General features: G+C 38.0%; 1 protein-coding gene across 1 annotated transcript; it reads left to right on the plus strand.

Moving 5' to 3' along the window:
* Positions 1-7,725: 7,725 nt before the first annotated feature.
* LOC110725117 lies at positions 7,726-8,748 on the plus strand. The gene has a single exon (XM_021904582.1). The coding sequence runs from the start codon at positions 7,726-7,728 to the stop codon at positions 8,746-8,748; it is 1,023 nt and encodes a 340-aa protein (XP_021760274.1).
* Positions 8,749-27,491: the final 18,743 nt, after the last annotated feature.

A 27,491-nucleotide genomic window follows, 5' to 3' on the forward strand; every position in this document is an offset into this window, starting at 1 on the left:
TTTTAAATTGAGCATACATTGCTCTCAAAAAGTCACAAGAGTTACTTAAAACATCATCCGTTTCAATTCAGTTGATAAATTTTGATTTTGGTCATAATTCACATTAGCTAGTTGTTTTCCTTTTTTTTTTTTTTTTTATTCACATTTAAGAAAAAAACATCATGTGAAGTTTTGATAAATTTACCTAATATATAATCGCACATATTAATTTTTGAAGATTTTAATGTTTGAAATCATGCATCATCAACTATGCCTAACATAATAGTATTTCAATTATAAAATAAGATTATGGTTTTATAGGGTCAAGCGCAACTCCAATAGAAAGTTTATCAGATTATGGTTGATGAGTTAATGTTAAACAACTACTAGTTTAATTTATCGAGTTAAATTTTCTAAATACTATCTCTGTTCTTATACTTCGTGTGTTTTATTAAGTTACTGTAAATACACAAAAGTGTGCAAAAATGTGTATTTATTGTGGGGTTGAAAACAAAAGATGATAAAATAGATAACCCAAAAATATAGCAAAACAAAGCGAATAGAACAAAAACACGGAGCGAGTATATTGGGAAAAAAAATGTAACGTGTATGTTACAACTTACAAAGTACCGTACTTTGTACAACTTATACAAACAAACAAACCCAATAAGTAATTTCCTAGCCCTTATAAACAAACACATCTTATCTTATTATCTGAAATTAATAGACCATATAAAAACTTATTTTAGTTGTAATTTGCACTAGTGTAACCCTTATTAGAAATTTTTTTCTTAATTGAACTTACCTAAAACTTAACTGAACTTATTACACCTAAAATAAGTGAAAATAAGGTGAACAGAACATACCCTTATTACCCACAACAGTTTTACTACAATCTTATTAATGTCAGTTTCTACTTGTGTATAAGTACTTTATCCAACTTCTTTTTTTTTTTTTTTTTTTTTTTTTTTTTTTGCAAAGTAATATATAAATATCAAAACTTATTGTGTAAGGGATCCCTTGGTATTGATGTAGTTTTCTATTTTTTGTTTTTTTTTTTTGTTTTTCAAAATCATATGATATATTTGCCTTATTAAAGTGATGATAATTTTGAAAACTAACAACTGAAAAACTTTTCTTGTTTCTTGTTTTTGGTTTTTTGTTTTCAAAAAATCGAAAAACCGAAGAAAAAAAAACGATGTCAAACAAGCCCTTGGTTTTCATGGTACTTTGTTCAAAAAAAAAAAGTTTTCATGGTACTCCCTCCGTGTTTAAATAAATAAAATGTTTTCCTTTTGCGCATACATTGCTCTCACAGAGTCACAAGAGATGACTTAAGACATCATCTGTTTCAATTCAGTTGATAAGTTTTGATTTTGGTCATTATTCACATTAGCTATGTTGTTTTCCTTTTTTTATTTTATTCACATTTAAGAAAAAACATCATGTGAGGTTTTGTTAAATTTACCTAATGTATAATCTCACATACTGATTTTTGAAGATTTTAATGTTTGAAATCATGCATCATCAATTGTGCCTAACCAGCCCCGTTCTTGACATTTTATGGGCCCTAGGCAAGGTAAGAAATAAGGGCCCCTTATAATAAAATAATTGGTAGTCTAGTACTTCGTAGTATTTATACATTTAATTCAATTTCACAAATATCTAGTTTGCTGTCGAAAAATAATTATACTGCACGAGTCATTTTATTTATAGAAAATAAATAATTAAATAGAATTATTTTTAGACCATATAACACATTATATATAGAGAAAATAATTATACTGCACGAATCATTTTGGTATGAGCTAGTGGTGTAGATAGTTAAAGAGTGATGAGAAAGAGTAATCATTCCCCACCCTAAAATTATCCTTAGTAAGGGAATGAAGTCTAAACCACCTCTAACCTCAACTTGAAAAGTGCAATTCTGACTAATAGACCAAGCTTAGTTAAGATGCAAACAAAAGAGAGAGTTTTTCTTAATACAATATGAGAAATAAAAAAAAGTTCATATTCATAATTACATAAAAGTATAAGAATATATCACGGACAAATAAAAAAAACAAAACTAGTATACAAAGTATATGCCACCAAAATATATAAATAAATAATGGATGACATGGGACTATGGTAGATTGGGAGTGGAGAAATGTGTCCATTTTCCAATGTAAAAATAGAAAGAAAATCCCATTTTCGAGTTAGAAGGAGCCGATCCTTGCATCTCTTAGGTGGCACTATTGTACCGCTTAATTCCGCTGGGCTGAAGTAATTCTTGATCAATTATTGTGTTTATTTTGTTATATATAGGAATTTAAATGTATATTTTTCAACTTAAAAAAAAGTCTAAGTTTCTAGAGAGAGAAAGTTTCTCTCGAAACTTCCCACCAATTCCTAGCAAAAGCAGCTCGTCGGCGGCCACCTTGCTTCTTTCACTGGTCGTCCGCGAGCCTAGTTAAAAGGCCGGATTTCGATCTCCGTGTAATTCTCATATTTTTAAATAATTTATAAATGAAATTTTATTTTATTTATAATATTTATTAATATTTTTCTGGAATTTAATTTTAAAAAGTTTTAAATTATTAATTTGGGTCAAAAAATTATTTTAGCACAAATTATTTTACAAACCGTCATTCTATAATTTATGCCCATAAAAACAAAGCATAACCCATTTTGTTTATTTAATTGACCCATTATTTTCATGAGACCCAATTCTACCCTATAATTCTCTCCTATAAATACCCCATGAATCCCCAAATTTTCCCATACAAAAAGGTTAGTCTTTATTTCTTTTCTCTTTATTTTATTTCTTTTTCTTCTTCCTTTATTTTTTTTCTTTCTTTCTTTTCTTTTCCTTTTCTTTCTTTTTTTTCTTTCTTTTTCCTCTTCCTACGTGAGCTTTGCTCACTGCCGCCCAGCCACCTCCGGCGCACAACCACCTCCCTGCCGTCGGCAACCCACCAGGCGGCCCACTGTGGCTGCCCCCTTTCCTCCTCCTTTGTTTCCTTTTTATTTTTGCTTAAAATTGTTAATTTGTTTTAGGTTTTAGTTTTAATTGTTTGAAATTGATTAAATTAGTATCAAAACTATATTTTTTATGGTTTAAACTATAAATATCAGATTATTAATGTTGTTTAAATTTTCAGATTTTGTGATTTTAAAACCTAGGGTTTTGATTTATGTAAATTGGGGTTTTAGGGTTCTAATAAGTAATTAAATTGGGGCTTTTGTCCCTATAGTATTTCTAATCATTAATTAAGCATAAAAACATGTTTTAAGGAGTTTTAATAAAATTATATTGCTGAAAATTAGTTTGGGAATTAATTTGTGATTGTTGGTTGTTTTCTAGGAGGTGATTATTCCTTAGGAGACTTTTAAGTGATTAAAAGTGGCACAAAGGATTGTTTATATGAGGTACGTACATGTCTACTTCGTTGTAAGTAGTATCACGTTTAGGTACCAAAAGGAAATAACTTAGTTTCATGTTTAGAGAACTCTTGGATGGAAATTGTTTAGTTAAACATTGAATTAATTCATGTGCTTATGTTTATGAGACATGTTTTGGTGAATTGATTATGTTTGTATGGAATTATTGTAACACCCTAGAAATTTCTTTTCTTTAAAATACCAAATTTGCCCTTTTTAAAAATACGAAATAGGAAAATCTAAGACATTACTGCCACAGTGAAAACGGCTAAGGCAACTATCAAAGACTCACACAACGAAAGACTTTCCTTAAAACCATTCAAAAACAGGTCAGCTTAAAAAGTCAAACCAAACGAAAGTAAAGTCAAACTAACTTAAACAAGGTCAACCTACAACTCGGAACCATTGTAGGCCCTTTAAAACCAAACGATATTAAAACCCTCTGCGATAGTCTCATGAGCAAAATAAAATAAATAATATTCAAAGCAAATAAAACACATCATATTCTTATGAGAACTAAGCATGATTCACTCTTCACTCATGCCCTTTATGAAAATGCTTCATCACCTGAAAAGCTTCGCTCTACTTGTCCCCACTACTCTCCATTAGAAATGGGATTTGTTAAACATCGCCCACAAATCTCTACATAAAGCCCACAATTATTTTTACTTTGACGCTTTTGCCCTTTTTCTAATTTTTATCCAAAACGTAATTCTCTCTCATGAAAAATGTGGAGCAGCATTGGATCGCTGAAGGACACCAGTGAACCGTCATCGTCGCCGAAAAGCGAGAAACTTTGTGGTAAAAAAATTACGAAATGCTGGCCGGCGTATGGCCTGACCGCCGCCACCGTGACGATGGCGTCTGGCCGGGAAGCCTCAATCGTGGCAGTGGCTTCTAGTCACAGCCACGGTGGCGGCGTCCCGGCCAGGCGCCACAGCCATGGTGGCGGCATCCCAGCCAGGCGCCACAACCACGGTGGCGATGTCCCGGCCAGGCGCCACCACCACGGTTCGTAATTTTTTTAAAAAAATTTTATTTAAAGGTTTTGTTTTTTTTGGTTTTTTAACTTTGATAATAATTTGAAATTAAATATGTGTTAATAATTTCAAAAAAAATAAAATTATGTTTTAATTTTGTATGAATACTTTTATACATAATTATGTGTTAATTATGTGTAAATTTAGAAATAAAATGTATTATGTGTTAAATATAGAAATTAAATTTACAAATAAAAATTTAGAAATTACTTATGTGTTAATTTTGTGTTAAATGTATTAATTTAATCTTTATATAATTATATGTATTTAAAAATAATGTCATTGTTGCAGGATTATGGTGGAGACGGAAATGATTATAGCGGGATTTTGTACATGATAATCCCTTCGAAGATGCTCAACAAGTGATTGATAGGGCAAAACAGGTTGCAATTAGATCTGGTTTTTGTTTAGTAGTAGCAACTCATAAATCTCAACGGGATGGTAGAATGGATCACATTTTGAGATGCGACCGTTATCGCAAAAGGGAGGAACGAGATTTCAGTACAACAATTCGGTTTGATACAAAGTGGAAAGGTTGTGGGTGTGAGTTTAGAGTAACGGTTCGACAACACCAAAGTCGTGACGGTTGGGAAGTGAAGGGTTACTCTAAATGGGGGTATCGCAACCATGAGATGATAGTATATCAAGTGGGTCATCGACAGTTAAGCGGCCTAAGTCCTGCTGCAAAACTAGTTGTCAAAGAAATGAGTGATGCTCAAGTGAAGCCTGCTAAAATATTAGCATATGTGTTAGAGAAATTTCCTGAAGACCAGCCAAACCGAAAACACATCTACAACGTTAGACAGAAACTGAGGTTTGAACGGTCAGAGGGAAGGAACCCTATACAACAGCTTCTACACCAGGCACAAGCACGTGGTTACCTGTTCTGGTTTAATTCTGATGAAGAGACATTCGAGGTGACTCATTTATTCCTTGTGCATCCTGATTGTGCTGATATGATCAAGTCTTACCCATCTGTGATTTTGATCGATTCAACATACAAGACAAACAAGTATAAGTTCCCACTGGTTGAGATGATTGGGATGGCTCCAACGAACCAGAACTTTCTGATTAGTTATGCAGTCATCAAGGATGAGACGACTGCAAGTTATTATTGGGTGTTGGAGAAGTTGAGAAACTACATCGGCCCTAATGTTCAGCCATCAACCATCGTCAGTGATTGTGAGGGAGGTCTCTTTGCCCTTATAGCGGTGTTGTTTCTAGAATTGAAGCATTTACCGTGCACATGGCACATCAAAAACTGTGTGAAAGTCAAAGCCTACCTCATTTTCAACAAGAATTTAGATTCAGTAGAGAGATTGCTAAATGGTAAGTGGCGAAAGATCCTGCAAGCTACTACAGAGGCAGAGTACGATCGAGCCTTGGATAACTTCAAGGATGTGTACTAATGGTGTCCGGCAGTGGTAAACTATGTGATGTAGCAGTGGATACCTCACAGGGAAAAGTTTGTCAAATATTGGACAAACTAAGTTCATTAATTTGGAAACACTATAATATGTAGAGTTGAGAGCGCTCATAGAGCTTTCAAGGACTGGACTGATTCTTCCACCTCTACTCTAGATACACTATTCGAGAGAATAAACAAGGCTATTGATACTGATATGTCGTGTTTTGTGTATGTTATTTGGCTTATTTTTAGTTAGTTTTGTTAGTTTAGTTGAGTATTTGAGTCCGTTTTGGTGTATTTTGGTTTAGTTTTGATAATCCGATGCTTTTATGGGTAGTTTTGTTGTTTTTGATGTTTTTCAGGAATAATGAAGCTAATTTGGATCCATTACGAAGCCATGAAGTTAAGCCAAGGCCATGAAGCTTGATGATTGAAGAAAAGGTAAAATAGGGAATTTTAGAGCTAGGCACGGCCGTGCCTACTCTGAGGCACGTCCGTGCCTCCAAGCCATATGCAGCACCCTTTGTTTCAACCCTAGGCACGTCCGTGCCTAGTAGGAGGGCACGTCCGTGCCCATCAGAGCATCCAGGCACGTCCGTGCCCAGCATCAGGCACGTCCGTGCCTGGAAGACAGAAGCTGCAACAATTATGCTATGTGCAGAGGCACGTCCGTGCCTCCTGGGATTCTTGTGCGCCAAGGCTTGGCCGATTTTCTTATCTTTTTAGGCTTATATAAATACTTTTTAGCCTTGTTTTCTGGGGGATTCATTAAATTTATATTATTTTTTAATTCCTATTATTAAGAACTAGTTCTCCATTATTATTTTCCAAGTTTTTGTAATTCAAGATTCAAGCTTTCTACTTTCAATTCTATTCAAGATTTGGTATTTATTTTTCATCCTTTGTTATTTAATTATGTTTTCATTATTTATTATTGTTTTTGTTTCTTTAATCATGTGTGAGTAGATTCTTTAATTCAAGGTCTAGTGTAGCCCTATTATTATTGATGCATGAATTAAATCTTTAAATTCTTTAATAACTTTAACAATTGAATTGCTAAATTGATTGTGATTATGCCAATGCTAGGTTAGACGTAACTATAGTATTGCGATTATTCCATTGTTTTTATCACAGCGAGAGTTAGGTATAAACGGATTTGAGTAAATCAATTTAGGGTTTGATTCTCAACACGAGAGTAGTTGGGTTTGATAATTGGGAAGTGAGAGTAATGTGTTTAATGTCTCTAATATGCATGATACCATGGGAATAGGATTGATTGTATATTAGGGAAGCCATTGATACTCGAGAGAGATCCTTGGTATTTATTAGGGTTTACTTTTCCCCGTTCGATTGAAATCGTATGTTAAGGGTAGAATTACAATTGCATCGATAATAATTGTGGTGAAACTAGATCTTGGATGTTTTAAGTACTTGATTTAATCATCTTATTTAGTTTATTTTCGAATTCTTCTCATACTTAGTTCCGTAGATAATTGATTATAATTGATTCTTGCTTAGTAGAAATTCGAGTCTATTTAATTATTTTTGAACCTTAGTCTCTTGGGATCCGACCCTTACTTGCCAGTCTACATTAGTATTGGTCTGTTAGGTTATTTTTGATAGGTACGCTACATGCCTATCAAATTTTGACGCCGTTGCCGGGGACTAACGGTTTCATTAGAATTATTTGTGATTCATCTTTACTAAGTTTATTTCGTTGCTTCGGCTATTTTCCCTTGTGTTTTTGATACCTTTCTCTAGTTTTTCTTGTGCATGCCCACACGACGCTCAGGTTCAGAAGATCTTGAACCATTTGATTCTAAGATTGAGGCAACTATAAGAAGAAGGAGAACAAGGAACAGACGTAGGAGAAACATGGTAGACCAACCAACGAAATCCTTCTTGGAGTACGGTATTCCTGATACGACTACCGGAGTCCTTTCAAGCATCATAAGACCACCAGTCACGGCTCGGCACTTCAAGCTCAAGCCACAGTTCATACAGTTCATCTCCAATGATTCATTCGTAGGGCTACCACATGATTGCCCCGTAAGTCATATAGATAGCTTTTTGGAGAAATGTGATACTATGAAGTTGAATGGTGTTACAGATGATGCAATCAGACTACGCCTTTTCCCCTTCTCACTTCGAGACAGGGCAAAGGAGTGGTTAAGAGATGAAGGCACTGGCTCGTTCGATACATGGGACAAGTTAGTGAAGGCCTTCCTAGTGAAGTTTTTAGGGAATGAGAAGACTGCAAGATTGAGGAATTACCTACAAACTTTTAAGCAGTCAGATGATGAGTCTCTCTATGAGGCTTGGAGGAGATTTAAAAGATTGCAGAGACAATGCCCTCACCATGGCATTCCAGATTGGATTTTGATGCAGACCTTTTACAATGGCATGACTCATGAGTTCCGTATTTACATAGATGCTGCGTCAGGAGGTTCTCTCTTGACAAAGAACCCCACTGAAGCTAGGGAGCTCATAGAGAAGATGGCGGCCAATGATAACTATCATCCTAGAGGCCGAAACACTGTGAAAAAAGGAGGTAAACTTGATGTTGATGCTTTAACTATGCTAACTAGTTCTGTGCAAGCACTAATAAGCAGGTTTGATAAGTTCCAAGCAGGAACTTCTAACACCCCACAGGAGTTGTGTCAGTTATGTAATATACAGGGTTATGTTGCTCCAGATTGCCCACAGATTTCGCAGAATACGGAAGAGATGTCAATCGAGCAAGCTAATGCTTTCTACTCCTCTAACCAAAAGAGACCTTATGACCCTTATTCCAACACCTACAATGAAGGATGGAAACACCATCCTAACTTCTCATACAAAAATTCCCAAGAGAGTTATTTTCCCTCGTTTTGGTTTACCACGTGTTTTGATCAGTGACAGGGGAACACATTTCACGGAGCATCGGTTTGAAGCAATGTTGAAGAAATATGGAGTACAACACAGACTTGGCATTGGCTATCACCCACAAACTAGTGGCCAAGTTGAAGTGTCCAACCGAGAAATCAAATCTATCTTGGAGAAAACGGTTGCAAGGACAAGGAAGGATTGGTTAGTTAATACTAATGATGCGCTATGGGCATATCGAACGGCCTTTAAAACGCCTATTGGTACAACCCCATATAGACTTATGTATGGAAAGGCGTGCCACTTACCAGTCGAGCTAGAACACCGAGCTTTTTGGGCTATTAAAAGTTTAAACTTCGATGCTCAAGCGGCAGGAGAAAAGAGATTATTACAATTAAATGAGCTAGATGAGATCCGCCTTGAAGCCTATGAAAGTTCAAAGTTGTACAAAGAAAAGACTAAAAGGTGGCATGATAAGGGTCTTGTGAGAAGGGAGTTCAAAGAAGGGGATCAAGTCCTTCTTTTCAACTCTAGGTTGAAATTATTCCCTGGTAAGCTTCGGTCTAGGTGGTCGGGACCGTTCAAGATTAGGAAAGTCTTCCCCTATGGCACTATTGAGTTGGAAAACACAAGAGGGGAACCTTTCAAAGTCAACGGACAGCGAGTGAAGCACTACCGAGTCGGTGATCCCATCGATGAAGGGGTGGATATCACACTCTCGTCCCCATCACTAAGCTCCTGAGAAGCCATATGGTCAAGCTAAAGACCTTATAAACAAGCGCTAAATAGGAGGCAACCCATTCTTGAGTTTTTACTCTTATTTCGTTAAGCTTTCTTTATTATTTTCATTAATATATCTTGATTTCTTTGTTTTGATTCTTATGTCTAGTTTTTGTTTTGTTTGTGGTGTTAAATTAGGTGAAAAGTAAGCAAAAAGAAGAAGAAACAAGGAGGAAAAACGCTAAGGGAGAATTGGCCTGCGCAAGGAGGCACGTCCGTGCCCCTGAAGAGGCACGTTCGTGCCTCTGAGGCAGAAATTTGGGGAGCTTAATTTCTGGAGAGGCACGTCCGTGCCTCTGAGGCAGAATGTTTTGAAAATTTGATTTCTGAAGAGGCACGTCCATGCCCCCCCACAGGCACGTCCGTGCCCCCCCGAATAAAGAGGCACGGGCTCCCTCATTCTTTCATTTACCATTTTTCAACTTTCAAACTCAAGAGTCTCTCTCTCCTCTCCTTTCACTCAAATTTCGGCCAACCCCCATCAATTCTCACTTTGTTTCACAAATTTCTACAATAATCTTCAAGTTTTCAACATTTCTACTCAATCTTACACTCCACTACCATCAAAAACCAATCCAAACCTCAATTTCTTGCAAAATTTCGAAGACCCCTAAGTTGAAAATCAATTTGGGGCTTTTTGATTTGAGACTTCTTGGAGCAATTGGGTAGCAAGGAAAGGATTCTAAGGTGATATTTGCAACATTTGTGGATCAAATGCGGGTATTAAACACCCACCACACCTTGGGTACCCTCTAATCTTGCACTTTCTCTCTCTAGATTTTTTATGTTTAATTTGCTACAAATTGTTCATAGAAATTGTTTGAGTTAGTTAGTTGTGTTTGGGTTGTTTAATTTGTTTTGATAATCGTGATTAAAAGTTGGTGTAGTGTAGTTGTGAGATTTATTTTGCACTTAGTTGATTATTGTTGATAATTGTGAGTTTGTGACAAAGGTGGTTGATTAATTGATTGTTCTTTGTGCTTGAACTACATACATTGTTGTGAACTTGAAATTATGGCCTCCTCCACAAACCAAAGAAGAAACCGCCCTAGAAACACCTCTTCCAAAAACCTTAGAACCCCTCCTGTTCCACAACCTCCTCCCGTACCACTTGCCCATATTCCACCCATTGAGACATTCGGGATTGATTTCAAGGGAAATGAGGAATACATGAAGAACTTTCTTCGCCTTAGATCCCGACCTTTAGTGCCTACACGGTTCTTTGATCAAGAGGCTATGGAAACCTTGGGTATGGGAGGTTAGGTCCAATGCATACTTAGTCGGCTAGGATGGAGTGGTTTCTTAGCCAAACATGCCAACACCTACTCCAACATTACATACGAGTTTCTTTCTACCTTAGAAGTCCGTCGTAGACCCAACGACCACACCCCTAGAGACGTTTCATTCAATTGTCTTGGTGAACGTCACACCCTTACGGTGAGGGAAGTTAATGTCTTGCTAGGCTTCCCCACCTTTGGCCAAATAGGTAGACCAAACTACAGTAGGTTTACTGGCTACAGTGACCTTAACACATGGCGGGATTTGACTGGGCTAGATGACTACGACCCTAGCCACTCTAAGACCTCATGCATCATCCACCCAGCCATGAGACTTATCTGCCGACTCTTTTCCTGGACCCTATTTGCTATATGTAACACAGGGGGAGTTTGCTCAGCTAAGGAGCTCTATTTTCTATGGCATTTGTTAGCTCACCCCAACCCCACTGAGTATGATGACATGATTAACCCAGGGGCATGGTTTTTAGATCACCTATATAACGTAGCCATGGGGTCCGGGGACATTGCTATATGTGGTATGCTTTCTTTGTTGGTTGTTGGCTATGTGCAGGATTGGGCAGGTTTGGACCAGTATAGGGTCGGAGGCCCCACCACACTGAGTTTTCAGAGCTTCCAGCAGATGAGCTGGGTGAAGAGACGCCCTTGGAACCAAGGCTACGAGTGGCTAGTCGGTCGTCCTACTCTACCACGACCGACTAAGACCAGAGTAGGACGACCGACTAGGAACAGAGTAGGACGACCGACACATTACTAGGAAAATCTAAGACATTACTGCCACAGTGAAAACCAAGACACATCGGGGGCATGATGCGACAACACCTTCAGGGCGGTCCTAGCACCGACCCAAGGTATGGCTTTCCCCCCACCCCTCCTGATCCGTAGGTTGTTTCCCCTTCCCCTTGTTCATTTAACACTGTTATATGCATACATTGAGGACAATGTATGATTTAGCTTAGGGGAGGATATGCTTTTCACCTTGTATATATTAGATTTATTTCAGTTTTTGGGTAGTTTATTTCTTTCTAGTGTCAAATAATATGCCATTGCATAACTATGCTTCTATGATTATAATCACATATGTGTGCTTTTTGAAAAAAAAAAAGAGTTTTTGAAAACCCATTCATTGATGTGCTTGGATTTGAGCTAGGTTGTGGCCAGGATGGTCTCCCCACTCTACTTATGTGAATAGTTTGTGTACCCGGTGAGAGCCTTGAGCCTTATATGACTGATTTCACTCTACCTCAGTCATGTTTCTTCTTGTGTGATTAGATTGTCCTTCATATAATCGAATTCTTGGTCTTGCTTTTTGACTATTTGAGACTTTATGATGCATGTCGCGAAAAGATGATTGAAATTTCCTTGTAAAAATTAGAGCCTCCACATTTTAGGCCTTCATGTTTTTTCTTTTTGTTTTTATTTATTTTTATTTTACATTCACCCGTAGGTTGAACCAATTTGAGCCATATTAACCCCTTCTTGATACCCTACATTTAAAGCTTTAGAGCTATTTTTCTAGGTTTATTTTGAAGGTGTTTTACATTTGTTAAGCCCTATGAGTGTGAATGATGTTGAAAAAACGAAAAAAATGGAAAAAATGAAAAGAAAAAAGAAAAAAAAGGAGAAAAAAAAAGAAAAAAAACAAAGAGAAAAGAAGGGAGATTATGAGAAAGAAAAGGAAGAAAGAAAAAAAAAAGAAGAAAAGAAATATGGTCTCAAAGGCCTTTGAAAAGAATAGAGAAGTCTTCCATTTTATTTTTATTTAATCCCTTCCTCTTTGTGTGAAGAAAAAAAAAGGGAAGGAAAGAATAAAGGGCTATGTTTATAATTGTATGGAGTTGGAGGAAATAAAGTTGGATTGAACCCGACATTTGAATGTGTAGTGGGATTAGGATTTGTTTTATTTTGAGCACCACATTCCCAAAATACGTCGTCTAACCCTTATTTACCGAGCTTACCTAATATGGATTTCATGATTTTCGTGTTTGCATCAATCACTAAAAGTGGAGAAAGTCACATTGCAAGCCTAAAGAGGCCGGTTGTGTGAAGTTGATATGCATGCTATGCTTAGGTTGAGTGGCTTCATTTTTCACCCCGAAAACACATGAGCGTTATTGTTTTTATTTTTCACAACTAAAGTGAGAACTATTCATGTTTGTGTGAGTAGGTATGGGGAGATGTGTGGTAAGATTGGTTGTCAAGTCCAAGTATATGAGATGAATGGTGGTTTTTATGCATGTTGACTCTTGATTTCGTTTTTTTTATCGTGGTTTTGAACTTGATGGCACATTGTGATTGTTTGAGGAGTTGTCATTCTCCTCCCTTGTGATTCATGGTTAAATGCTTGAGGACAAGCATTAGTTTAGCTTGGGGGAGTTTGATATGTCGTGTTTTGTGTATGTTATTTGGCTTATTTTTAGTTAGTTTTGTTAGTATAGTTGAGTATTTGAGTCCGTTTTGGCGTATTTTGGTTTAGTTTTGATAATCCGATGCTTTTATGGGTAGTTTTGTTGTTTTTGATGTTTTTCAGGAATAATGAAGCTAATTTGGATCCATTACGAAGCCATGAAGTTAAGCCAAGGCCCATGAAGCTTGATGATTGAAGAAAAGGTAAAATAGGGAATTTTAGAGCTAGGCACGGCCGTGCCTACTCTGAGGCACGTCCGTGCCTCCAAGCCATATGCAGCACCCTTTGTTTCGACCCTAGGCACGTCCGTGCCTAGCAGGAGGGCACGTCCGTGCCCAGCATCAGGCACGTCCGTGCCTGGAAGACAAAAGCTGCAACAATTATGCTATGTACAGAGGCACGTCCGTGCCTCCTGGATTCTTGTGCGCTAAGGCTTGGCCGATTTTCTTATCTTTTTAGGCTTATATAAATACTTTTTAGCCTTGTTTTCTGGGGGATTCATTAAATTTATATTATTTTTCAATTCCTATTTTTAAGAACTAGTTCTTTATTATTATTTTCCAAGTTTTTGTAATTCAAGATTCAAGCTTTCTACTTTCAATTCTATTCAAGATTTGGTATTTATTTTTCATCCTTTGTTATTTAATTATGTTTTCATTATTTATTATTGTTTTTGTTTCTTTAATCATGTGTGAGTAGATTCTTTAATTCAAGGTCTAGTGTAGCCCTATTATTGATGCATGAATTAAATCTTTAAATTCTTTAATAACTTTAACAATTGTATTGCTAAATTGATTGTGATTATGCCAATTCTAGGTTAGACGTAACTATAGTATTGCGATTATTCCATTGTTTTTATCACAACGAGAGTTGGGTATAAACGGATTTGAGTAAATCAATTTAGGGTTTGATTCTCAACATGAGAGCAGTTGGGTTTGATAATTGGGAAGTGAGAGTAATGTGTTTAATGTCTCTAATATGCATGATACCATGAGAATAGGATTGATTGTATGTTAGGGAAGCCATTGATACTCGAGAGAGATCCTTGGTATTTATTAGGGTTTACTTTTCCCCGTTCGATTGAAATCGTATGTTAAGGGTAGAATTACAATTGCATCGATAATAATTGTGGTGAAACTAGATCTTGGATGTTTTAAGTACTTGATTTAATCATCTTATTTTGTTTATTTTTGAATACTTCTCATACTTAGTTCCGTAGATAATTGAGTATAATTGATTCTTGCTTAGTAGAAATTCGAGTCTATTTAATTATTTTTGAACCTTAGTCTCTTGAGATCCGACCCTTACTTGCCAGTCTAAATTAGTATTGGTCTGTTAGGTTATTTTTGATAGGTACGCGACACGCCTATCAGATACTCAGAAGAACAACATCAAGAACTCTCTCGAGGACTCTAAACAACGACATGGTTTGATGTATTGCCATTTCATGTTTAAGATTCTCCATGGTCGTGTGTCACACTACTGCTTGGGGTTGATTCTGAGCGAGCACATCAGGATGAAGGAGTTGGGTGATGAAGTGGCGATTCGGTGCGGATATGCTATATCAGTGACTCATGGACTACCTTGTGCATGCACCATTCACCACGTAATTATCCAAGATGGGGCGTCGTTACATGTTGATCAGGTTCATCCATTCTGGCGGATGCTCGTTATTGGAGAGGATGCTGCTCCACAGACGGTCGACCGTGCACAGGAGGAGTTGGAGCAGTTTCGTTCGATGTTTGACCGAGTGTCCTCCAGTCACCCTTCAATCATTCGTGATGCTACCCACGTACTTCATGACATGTTCAACATGTCATGCTTGGATCACGAGGAACATAAAGGGGTTGAGCAACCTAGAGATCGACAACCACGGTGGAACAGGAGTGCGTTTGAGTACATTCGTGGTCGTGGTCATGGCCGTGGTCGTTCATCGTCATCCAGTTGTTCGTCTGGTCTTGGCTGATCTTCTTCGTCGATGAATATGCTCGGAACCGGTACAATACTTTACTTTACTTTACTTTTTAGAATGTTTGTTTAGTTTACTGCTGACTTGTTAATTGTGTTTATTGATATGTGCACAGGAAGAGTGGATATTGATCAGTTTCCATATAAGGACAGGATCCCTGACATCATCACGGAATACTTGGACGGGTGGAATGATGTGGTTGCAGATGGTAACTGCGGATTCCGGGTCATGGCTGATGTGTTTCAGATGGGTGAAGACAATTACGCTTTAGTGCGTCAGTTAATGTATAGTGAAATTGCCTCAAACTGAGATGTTTATCGTCATGTGTACGACCAAGACTTGGATAGGTCTCTTCAGCGTATTCGGTAGGGAGGAGGACCTTGCAGTCAATATCATTGGTTCGACGTGCCACTTGATCTCTTAGTCATTGCAAACATCTACAAGTGTGCAGTCATGCATTTCGGGCTTGGTTTTCATAGTCGGGCATGGTTCTCCCTTGGTATTCGCATGCGACCGTCACCAGACCGGTAAGAGAGTTTGCTATTGCAATTTTGGGGTTGTCATACAGACATTTCATCCAATTGGACCTGCCATCCGATTTTCCGGTGCCACCGATCATACCTTGGTGGTACACCATTCGCAGACTAAGTGTAGAGGGTTGGGATGTGCTGTATCATGACCGGATGCGCCATTGGAACAACCTAGCTGCCTTTTAGTTTTTCATGCGTATACCTTTTCTATGTAACCATGTATTTGTATTGCTATTTTTATTCCATTTATTTATTTTTTGTATTCTAATTCTGACTAAATTTATATCTTGCATGCATACTAATTAGTAATTGCGCATTACAAACTAAAAAGATAATGTCAAATTTTACAAACAAAAATGATAATGTCAAATATTACAAACTTAAACGATAATGTCAGATTTTACAAACTACTATGATAATGTACAAAATGTTTTATAAATAAACTGCCAACATATTAGTAATCCCTCCTTGACGCACGCTCCCACTGCGCAAGGGTCCGTTCCATATCATCAATAACAGCTCTGCCTGATGCAGTCGTCATGTTATCCCTCTCCTGAAAGTGTCTTTGTCCCAGCTGCATCATCTTTCCCATCCACTACACACAACAAAAAAACATGAAATTCAATAACAATATATAATAATAATAATAATAATAAAAAAAAACACACAACAATAAATGTTTTATGAGACATACCGCATCCACGGCAGTGGGCGGTGGCACATCATCATCATCGGCGTCGTCGCCATGGTGGAGGTCTCTGATCAACCTCGGGTGCGAATACAGGTTGTACTATTCCATGTAGTGGTGGTCACACATGGGAGGCACCCTAGTTGGCGGCCTCTACAGCTCCGCAGTCCATAGGCGGGAAACCATCTGAAACTGCTCCCACGTGTCAATCATGCTTTTCGGCCATTTGACGATGCATTCCTTCAATGACGTAGATCGGACCGCCTTACTGGGCCGTGTTGGTGGAGGAGGGACAACTTGGAAAAATCCAAGCTGGCGAAGACAGCATTGGGGCATGTATGCCTCTACGATCTCTCGATTCTGAATCAGTCCCATGTAGAGGGTACCCTTTTACTAGGGTTCTGGCCGAAAGGCATCCAGTTCACCTGCACATTTTTCCAAATTAGTAAGATTCATATAATTAATGCATCACAATATAAAATTAGAAATAATTTATACACTGTACCTCTAAGGGGGACATCCTGTCAAGCAATAAACGTATCGAGCGAAGGCGGTCAACGGACTTCTTCTCGAACCGCGGACTCCGCGCACAGGCACGTGGCATCCCATCACCAATAGGAACCGGGTCACGGTGTGGTCGGAATGTAGGAAAATACTCATACATCCAGGTCTGTGATAAAGTCAGACATCCAGTGATACCTACCGCGTCAGCCCGACCTGAGAATCCTAATTGGCGATACAGATACACCAACGTAGCCGACCCCCAAGAAAATTGGCCTACTCTATCGGGCTCTGATGAGTGACATTTATGTCACTCTTAGGGGTAGTATTTAGGTCTTTTTCCTCTTATTTTTCTTAGGTTTTTCCACCTCATTTATCCTCTTATGGCTTCTTTATGTGTTGATGAAAAGTAATGCTTATTTGCGCTTATTTTGATAATCTTTATGCATTATTTTATCATCCCCATGCTCTCGTGAACTTTGGTATCTTCTGCAGGTTCCATGACGGTCCTATGCACGGTGGGAGGCCCCTTGGCCAAGTATGGAAGCCATGGACAAAGGCAAGAGGAGCAAAAGGAAAGGAGAGGAAGCAAGAAAAGGAAGTGCAAGAGGAGGTGTGGCCGAACCTCTGAAAGGTCCGGTCGAACCTAGGTGTGGTCAAACTTTTGAAAAGTTTGACCGAACCTCCAGGGTGCAGTGAAGGCAGTGTCAAACCAGTTTTCAGCAATTTTGCAGGAGAGGTCGAACCTCAAAAGTTCGACCAAACATGGATCAGGGAGGTTCGACCGAACCTACACAGGGTTCGACCGAACCTACCCTGAGTCCGACCGAACCTACCCAGAGTTCGGTCGGACCTTTTCCCGATCTCAGCCAATTTTGTACGGACTATTTAAGGTCATTTTGAGATCGTTTTTCGGGAGAGAAAAAAAAAAAGGACTGTAGCCTAGTTTTCAGAAACCTCTCTTAGTTTGAAACATTCCTTAGGAGTAATTTAGCTTAGTTTTCATCAAATCAAATCATTGTATTAGTGAAATTCAAGAATTATTCTCAAAGTTTGGCAATTTGTATTCAACATTTGAAGCTTCAATTAGTAATTTCTCCAACCTTCTTCCTTTTAATTTCAGATTTTATTTGGTATTTGCATGTTATTTAAATCTTCTTAGTTCTTGGTAATTTGTTATTGGATGATAGTTATTTCAATTGTTAACCACTTTTCCCCAATTATTGAAGTATTTAGAACCCTAATTCTTGATTGCATGTTGATAAACATGAGTTGTGAGTAGTCTTCTTGCTAGGGGTTGGGTGAAGCTCGACCTTTTGGGTTAACTATGCAAATGTGGGAGAAGCATTGATGTTTGTATTGCAATTAAATTGATTATATGAGATTGCTTGTTAGTTCCTCATGATAGGTTTAGCAACCCTTGACTAAGGAGCTTGATAGTATGATATGCCTAATTTGACATGGAAGTGTAAATTGAGTACGCCATTACTTATTGTAATTTGATTATGTATCATCTATTGCTAAACTAATGAGGAATCTAAGTTTAGTAGTGTGAGTTGTTTTCTAATTGCATGAGGTTGATTTTACATATAGTCCTTGCTATATCTTGTCTATTTTACTCCCCGTTTGCCTATTTGCCTTGGTTGAGTGGATCTCATTCCCTAGTATCTTTAATTCATTGATTTAGAACCATAGTTTGTTTGTCTTCTTGACGAACCCCAATTCACCAATTGACTTCGAGTTAGCTTAAGTGTAAAGATCTTTGGCAATCATATCCCGTTCCTTGTGTACCGAACTCTTACTTGTCATTATGCTTGGTTTGTAAGGTGTTTGTTAATAAATGTGTTTGATTGAGTGTGGAATGTACGACCGTTCTAACGCCCATCAAAATGGCGCCGTTGCCGGGGAACAGTGTTGTTGATAGCTAATTGATTACTTGAGTCTAGTTCACCATAAAAAAAAAATTTCAAAAAGATTGTTTCTTTTTGGCTACACTTGTAGCCTTGGTACTAATTGCGTTTGTTGAGAGTGTATGCGCAGAACTCATAACAGGATCTTGGTACCTTACGATCCCGAGATTGAGCAAACTTATAGAAGGATAAAAAGAGCCGGTTCTAGGCCGTTTACTACTCCCCCAGCTAGAGAGACCAATTTCGAGGAGGATCGAGATCAAATGGGTGACGCGGAACCACCACCTCAAAGACCTTTAAAGGAGTTGGGAACTCCGGGAGCTTATAGAGCTTCAAGCGGCATTGCTCCACCCGTTACTCAAGCCAATGACTTCGAGATTCGACCCGCAATGATTAATTTGATTGAAAGGAGGCAATATAGTGGAGCAAAACATGAGAGCCCTCTTGCACACTTGAACGAGTTCGAAAAATATTGTAACACGATCAAGGTAAATGGGGTAACTCAAGAGTTTGTGAGACTAAAGTTGTTTCCTTTTTCTTTGATAGGAAGAGCTCTTGAATGGCTTGAGAAGGAGGTGAGGCCTAACTCCTTGAGAACTTGGGATGAGGTCACCACGGCTTTCTTAGGAAGATTCTATTCCCAAAAGAAGACGGCCGAGGCAAGAGCTTTGATCCAAGGTTTCCGTCAAAAAGCTAGTGAAACCATTTATGAAGCATGGGAACGATACAAGGAATATCAAAGGGAGTGCCCTCATCATGGCATTCCGTCATATCAAGTGCTTCAAATTTTCTATGGGGGCTTGAGCCCACAAGGAAAGACTAGCTTGGATGCAGGAGCGGGTGGCCCGATTATGAACAAGACGGAGGAGCAAGTCATAGAGATAATTGAGGATGTGGTGAGGCACCACATGGATTGGCAAGAAGGAGAGAGAGATTCTCTAAACAAGGGAGGAAATGCGGTTTACTCCGTTGATCACCTCAATGCCATCAACAATTTGACCTCCCAAATCGCCAACCTTGGAAAGGAGATGACGTCCATTAAGGAAAAACTAAAGACCTCTAGTTCAACACAAGAGCATCCCTCCCAATCTAAGGGGAGAGGTATGAATTCTAACTCTTCTCCCTCTACTTCTAATAACATGCCTCATGGATGTTTGTTTTGTGAAAATTGTGGGTCTTATGACCATGATACCTCTTCTTGTAATTATGATTTCCAACCCCAACCCCAATACGAAGATGGTAATGAAAATGAAAATGAACAAGTCAATGCCTTGTCTTATGATAATAGACATAGGAATGACAATCAAAGATACTTACCACCAAATAGAAGAGAACAAGGGGGGGATTCCTATAACCAAAGAGGAAATGATTACGATTACCATAATCAAAATCAATGGGGAAGTAGGAACCAAAGGGACCAAAATCCCCAAGGTAACTACAACCAACAAGGTGGTTATGGTAACCATAATCATAATAATCAAGGAAACTATGGGAATCAAGGGCAATTTCACCAAGGGGGAAACTCTAATAATCGGAAAAATTGGAACAACAATAATAATAGAGGTTCTTCTAATCAAAATACGTCCAATTCGAATGTTAGAGGTAATAGGGCTTCCCAAGACAACCACTATGCACAAGCACCACATAGTAGGTCTAGCTTGGAGGAAATGATGGAAAATCAAACTAAAATGTTCAATTCTTTCATGGCCTCAAGTGAAAAGAAATTTAGTGAAGTGATGACCCATAATAAAATGCTAGAGACACAAATTTCACAATTGGCCAATGCTTTGAAGGAAGGGACTAGCACTTCTAAACTACCACCCCAAGGACTAGATCCTAAGAGGCCCGTAAATGTTATATCAACAAGGAGTGGTAAAGTTTTGGAAGAAAGTGTTCCTAAAAAAAGCAATGAGAGAATGAACATGAGTGAGCCTCCCTTTAAAAGTGATTTTGAACAAGAGAGAGAGCAAAACCATGAGAATGAAAAGGAGAAAGAATGTGAGAAAGAAAAAGAATTTGAGAAAGAGAAAGATTTTGAAAAAGAGAGTGAAGAGAGAAGAGAAAAAGAGAGAGAAACAAAATAATTGCAAAAACTACCATATCCTCACAAATTTGTTAGAAACAAATTAGATGTGCAATTTGGAAAATTTCTTGAAACATTGAAACAAATTCACCTTTCAATTCCTTTTACCGATGCTATCAAGCAAATGCCTAACTATGCTAGGTTTTTGAAAGATATTTTGAGTGGAAGGAGAAAGTGTGAATTGGTTGAAACGGTGAGTCTCACCGAGAATTGTAGTGCAATTATCATGAACAAGATGCCACCCAAATTAAAAGACCCCGGTAACTTTTCTATCCCATGTGCAATATACAAGATGCAAATTGATAATGCTTTGTGTGACCTAGGGGCTAGTGTTAGCCTAATGCCATACTCGGTATACCAAAGACTTGGGATAGGGGAACTTCTACCCACCAACATCACCCTACAATTGGCCGATCGCTCTATTAAATTCCCAAAGGGTAAGGTAGAGGATGTTCCTCTAAGGGTGGGGAAGTTTGTAATCCCGGTGGATTTTGTTGTGTTAGAGATGGATGAAGATGTTAACATTCCAATAATTCTAGGAAGACCTTTTCTTGCTACTTCGGGTGCTTTAATAGATGTTCAAAGTGCTAAAATTTCACTAAAAGTAGGAGATGAGGTGATAGAATTTGATTTGAATGAGAGCATGAAATATCCAAGCTCTAGTCTTGATAATTGCATGATGATTGATACTATTGATTCTATTGTAACTTCTATGCATGAGCACTTGCTCACTACTAACGATGCCCTTGAGAATGTCCTTTTGAACAAGGAAAAGATAGGTGACCAAAGCAAAGAGATGGCATTGTATGAAGAGATGCTTGAAGGAAGTACGGAATCAAGAAATGAGCAAGTGTGCATGGGAATCACAACACATGATGCATTAGAAGTAGCTACCTCAAGAGAAGGTAAGGGTGTTCCAATGGTAGAGTTGAAACCTCTACCATCACACCTAAGGTATGAGTTTTTGGGCCCCAATTCAACTTTTCCGGTTATTGTGAATTCTTCTTTGAACGAGTGCCAAACTCAAATGTTATGTGGTGTTTTGAGAGATCACCAAGGTGCTTTAGGCTATACCATAGATAACCTCAAAGGTATTAGCCCCGCTTTATGTATGCACCACATAACACTTGAGGAGGGTGCTAAGCCTTCCATTGAGAGGCAAAGGAAACTCAATCCTCAAATGGGGGAGGTGGTGAAGAAAGAAATCACCAAACTCCTTGATGCCGGCATCATCTTCCCCATTTCGAGTTCTAGATGGGTTTCCCCCGTTCATGTGGTCCCTAAAAAGGGAGGAATGACCGTAGTTGAAAATGAGAATGGTAATCTCATTTCAACTAGAACGGTGACTGGTTGGAGGATGTGCATAGACTATAGACGTCTAAATGCATCCACCAACAAGGATCATTTTCCTCTCCCTTTTATCGACCAAATGCTTGAAAGACTAACCAAGCACAAGAATTATTGCTTTCTTGATGGTTATTCGGGTTTCTTTCAAATCCCTATAAACCCGGATGACCAAGAGAAAACAACTTTTACTTGTCCCTATGGAAATTTTGCATATAGGAGGATGCCCTTCGGGCTTTGCAACGCACCGACAACCTTCCAAAGATGCATGATGAGTATTTTTGGGGACATGCTTGAAGCCGAAATGGAAGTTTTCATGGATGATTTCTCGGTAGGGGGCCTTTCGTTCGAAGATTGTTTGTCCAACTTGGGCAAGTGCTTGACAAGATGTGAGAAGGTCAATTTGGTTTTGAATTGGGAGAAATGCCACTTTATGGTGGAAGAGGGAATTGTCCTTGGTCACAAGATTTCAAACAAAGGGATTGAGGTTGACAAGGCCAAAGTTGAAGTGATAGAAAAGCTTCTGCCACCAATCAATGTGAGAGGAGTAAGGTCATTTTTGGGGCATGCCGGGTTCTATAGGAGATTCATCAAGGATTTCTCACAAATTGCTAGACCCCTAAATGCTCTTCTTCAAAAAGATGCCATCTTTATTTTTGATGAAGAGTGTCTCCAAGCTTTCAACAAATTAAAGGAGGCTTTAATCTCAACTCCAATTGTGCAAGGGCCAAGATGGGATTTGCCATTTGAACTTATGTGCGATGCAAGTGATGTTGCGATTGGAGGATGACGGGCGTTAGAACGGTCGCACATTCCACACTCAATCAAATAAATTTATAAATCCTAAAACTAACCCCTAAACAAGTCTAGTGGTAAGTTCGGAGTCGAACCACAAGGAACGGTAATGCTAGATTGTTCTTAATCTAATGCCTAAGCTATGCCGAAGTCGATTTACGGATAAAGGACACTACAACTACACTAAAACACATATAAAGAACAAGGTAAGATAAAGTCTACTAGGGGAAAAGATCCACTTTGAACAATTAACAAGTTAATGGGAATCGATTTGATAATCAATCATGCAAAGAAAGAATTAAAATGGGAATTAATTACCATCAAGAGCAATCTCTCAAATTCCTAGCCTAGATCCCTCATTGACTAGGTGCATAGAAGAAATTTACCCAAAATGCAATCAAATATATAAATTCTAATTCACAATCCCTTGTCAAACTAGAACTAACATGCAATTAAGTTTGCTATCTTGGGAGATCAATCCAATCTAAAACAAACAACATGCCATCATCAATTCAATCAATTTAATCACACAATTATCATCAAATTTATCTCAAATAACTCAATTAACCATAACAAAGCTTCACTCAACACCTAGTAGAAGGAAATCTACTCAAACATGATTAACAAAGCAATTAATAAAGCATAAAGAGAGAAGAGAGTAAGAAATGCTCATTGATATAAAATGGAGATCTTCAAATCATCAAATTCCTCCTTTGATTATCCAAAATCCATGAAAACCATTGTGCTTCTCACTTTCTCTCTCCAAAATTTGAGAGTTTCTCTCTCTAAAAACCTAAAACTAACCTAAAAACTATTCTAAACTGAAAAATCCCTTTTCTTTAATGAGCAAAAAAAACTATTTATACCCCTTACAAAATTGCTTAGGAAGCTCCGCAAAAAGTCAGCTGAAACGGGAAAAGGTCCGACCGAACTCTGTGTAGGTTCGGTCGGACTCAGGGTAGGTTCGGCCGAACTCAGGGTAGGTTCGGTCGAACCTCCCTGATCCTTGTTTGGTCGAACTTTCCTGGTTCGACCCCTCCTGTAAACATGCTGAAAACTTGGTTGAAACTGCCTTGGAGGTTCGGTCGAACTTTTCAAAAGTTTGACCACACCTTGGTTCGACCGAACCTCTTAAAGGTTCGGCCACACCTCCTCTTGAACTTCCTCTTCTTGCTTCCTCTTCTTCCCTTTTGCTCCTCTAGTCTTTGTCCATGCCTCCATACTTGGCCAAGGGGCCTCCTACCGTGCTTAGGATCGTCATGGAACCTGCAAAAGATAGCAAAAATCACGAGAGCATGGGGATGATAAAATTATGCATAAATATTATCAAAACAAGCGCAAATAAGCATACTTTTCATCCATAAAAGAAAAGGAAGCCATAAGAGGAGAAAAGAGGTAGAAAACCTAAGAAAAACAGGAGAAAAGAGACCAATACACTACCCCTAAGGGTAACATAAATGTCACTCATCAAACACCCCCAAGCTTAACTTTTGCTCATCCTCGAGCAAAACAAAACAAACACAACGGAAAACGATGTATATTTTTTTTTTAAAAAAAAAAACAATAAAATAAAATAAAACTAGAAGAGAAAGAATATACACTAACTCACTTTCGTAGGAATCACGAATGCATTTAGCGCATGCATCAAGCACTTTAAACCCCATAGATCGCTCTAGAGGACGAGTAAGCTCTCGTAAGGGTGTCCTAAGAGTTTAACCCATAACTCTTGACAAAAATCAAGGCAAGGCAATAAATAAATAAAATAAAATAAATCGAAGTAAGAGAAAAGTTACAAGCGTTCTAGAGTGGGATTTTATGATGGAACAAACACTAATGAATGTCAATCTTTCTAAAATAATAAAGGTATGCACGTTCTAAGATGTCCAAGGTTGATTGAAACATAACATATGCTAAGCATAGAGAACTAAAGGAAACACATTCCACCTTTTGTTTCAACCAATCAAACCACGTTCTCTCTACTAGTTTCAAATCCACTTTCAAGTTAGCTTCTCATGATTCCACGAAGAAACCGAAAAATAAATAAGAAATTAAAAACATTGAGAAGGTTACCCGACATCTTGGCTATGCAAACTCGCTCTATAGGCTTGATTCCTATTTCCCGCCATCATTGAATGACTTAACCCTCTAGGATCAAAAGGACTTTCAAGGTATTAACATATAAGCTAGGAGAGTAAAGGTGTGGAGAACTCTTGAAATTGGTGGTAAACCTATGTGAAGCACGGGTGGAACCTCTTCCACAAGATCCAAACGATTCCAAAACAAAAGTGCCAAGTATGCTTATTAAATAACTTTCCCCCAAGCTTATTTAACACAAAATAACAAAAACAGGGAGAACAACAATAACAAAACAGACCTTTTTTTGTGCTTTACATTCTTCTTTACCCTTTTTTTTTCAATAATTCCTTTTTCCAAGCTTTTTTTTTTTTTTTTTTTTTTTTTTTTAAATGTCCTTGCCTCTTTTAACTTTGGACGGCTTTTTTCCCAAAATGTATTTGGTTTTATGCAAAAAAATTATATACAACACATACTTGCTTTGCAAATGAACTTATAATTCTAAACTTGCACCATAAACAATAAAACAAGCTCCAAAACAAAATTGCTTCACAAACTAAAGGTAGGATTTAAAGTGAAACCAAGGCTTCAAGGCTTGTATTGTGGCTAGAGAAAAGAAGGTATATGGCTCAAAAGGGCTAGCAAGAGGGGCAAATATAAACTAAACTCAAAAATAGAAAATCTATCCTATAAAAAGAGAAATTCCTTTGTCATCCCCTAAAGTGGCACGGTCGCGATCTTGGGAGCTAAAAGTCAAGTTCTAGATATGAGAATGCAATAGCCAAGGATCCAAATATGCCGCTCAACAAAGTATGATGAAGGCTAGAACAATTATACATCACTAGGGATAGCAATAACTAACTCTTGATTTCATATCCACTATAGAGAGCAACTCCATCTTACCACAAGCAAGTGAACTAGAGCTTCATGGTCCCAAAGTTCTTAGCCAACTACCTTAGCATACCATATCCTAGAGTCAACCTAACACATTCTCAAACCGTGCACACCTCTAAAATTTAGGAAGAAAGGCTTTCAAGAATACAAGTCCAAAAGTATTATGTCCAAAGCAAGAACAAAAGAAAATACATTGCAAATTGCCTTGATAGAAACAAAAATCTTTTTGTGATTTTCAAGACATAGAAAATGGAAAAACATATACAAATGTGCATGGCATATATGAATCAAAATTCCACCAAACATGATAGAATACCCTCCCCCAAGCTTGAATGAGGCAACATGCTCAAACTTTAAACCAAAGAATCCATGGGAGGAGAAAAGAAAGAAAGTCATCCAACCAACCAACATATGTCCAACAAGTCACAAATCATTAGAGGAAGAGCAAGGAAGGATATTACCGGATATTAGGTGGGTATAGTACTCGCAAATGACCCAATTAAACCTTCTTGAAGCCGACTACCTCTAAAATTGAATCTTGTTTTCCATGTGCTAGCAAAAGTGGAGTCAAACTTCCTTGATTCTTGATCCAAACCAATGCATAAGAGTATATTAAGTTATGTACCTAGCACCAAGCACACAAACATTTCCATGAGGCCAAAAACTATTCTAAAAAGAAAAGAAAATGAAAGCAATAAAACACGGGTTACTTCCCGAGAAAGGCTTGCTTAAGGTCCAAGCTTGACCGCTCTAGTAAATAATATTGCAACGATCGCAAGAGCTTGTCAAATGCACTACTACACATCTCATAAGATAACAAGTAAGCAAATGATATAAGAAGGGCATGCACCAAGATTAGTGCACGCAAAAGAAGGTGAAGAGGGAGTTTCCAAGAAGAAGAAGAATCAAAAGAAAATTCAAGAAAATAAGAAGAAGAATAGAAAGGCAAACTCTCTTCACAAAAATCTTTTTGGGTGGCAAAATCACCCTTTTCCTCAATTGAAGACGAATGAGGGACATAAAAATCTTCATAGGCAAGGGGGTCCCCAATAGGCTCATTAACAAAGGAAGAAAGGGATATAGGAGTGTAGGGGATATGGTTGAAATTCCTTGAAAAAGGGACATGAGAGAAGGGGATAGGAGCAATGGTCTTACAAATGGTCTCTTCTTCACCACCATTCCTCAAATCACCAATTTGAGCATGAAAATCAATCATAGAATCCTCAAAAGAAGAACACTCATGATCATGATCTCCCTCAAACATCCAACTTCCAAGAGGAACTAAATAATCCCCTTCACTACAATCATGAACAACAACTCCCTCAACTTCCTTAAAGCCTAAAATCTCAAAGCCATGCATGAATGGATGCAAATTCATTTCAAAATGGTCTCTCTCCCATGAAGCATTCTTAATGAACTCACTCAAAAGGCTATGGGTTTTCATTTGACACTCAATAAACACATTAGACATAACCTTAAATGAATCCAAATACTCATGGATAAAAGG

This window comes from Chenopodium quinoa, unplaced genomic scaffold (genome assembly GCF_001683475.1).
Source record: "Chenopodium quinoa cultivar QQ74 unplaced genomic scaffold, ASM168347v1, whole genome shotgun sequence".
Taxonomy (NCBI): Eukaryota; Viridiplantae; Streptophyta; class Magnoliopsida; order Caryophyllales; family Amaranthaceae; genus Chenopodium; species Chenopodium quinoa.

What these genes read in the sequence shown, in the direction of transcription:
- LOC110725117 (XM_021904582.1), top strand. Translation starts at nt 7,726, where the DNA reads ATGGTAGACCAACCAACGAAATCCTTCTTGGAGTACGGTATTCCTGAT.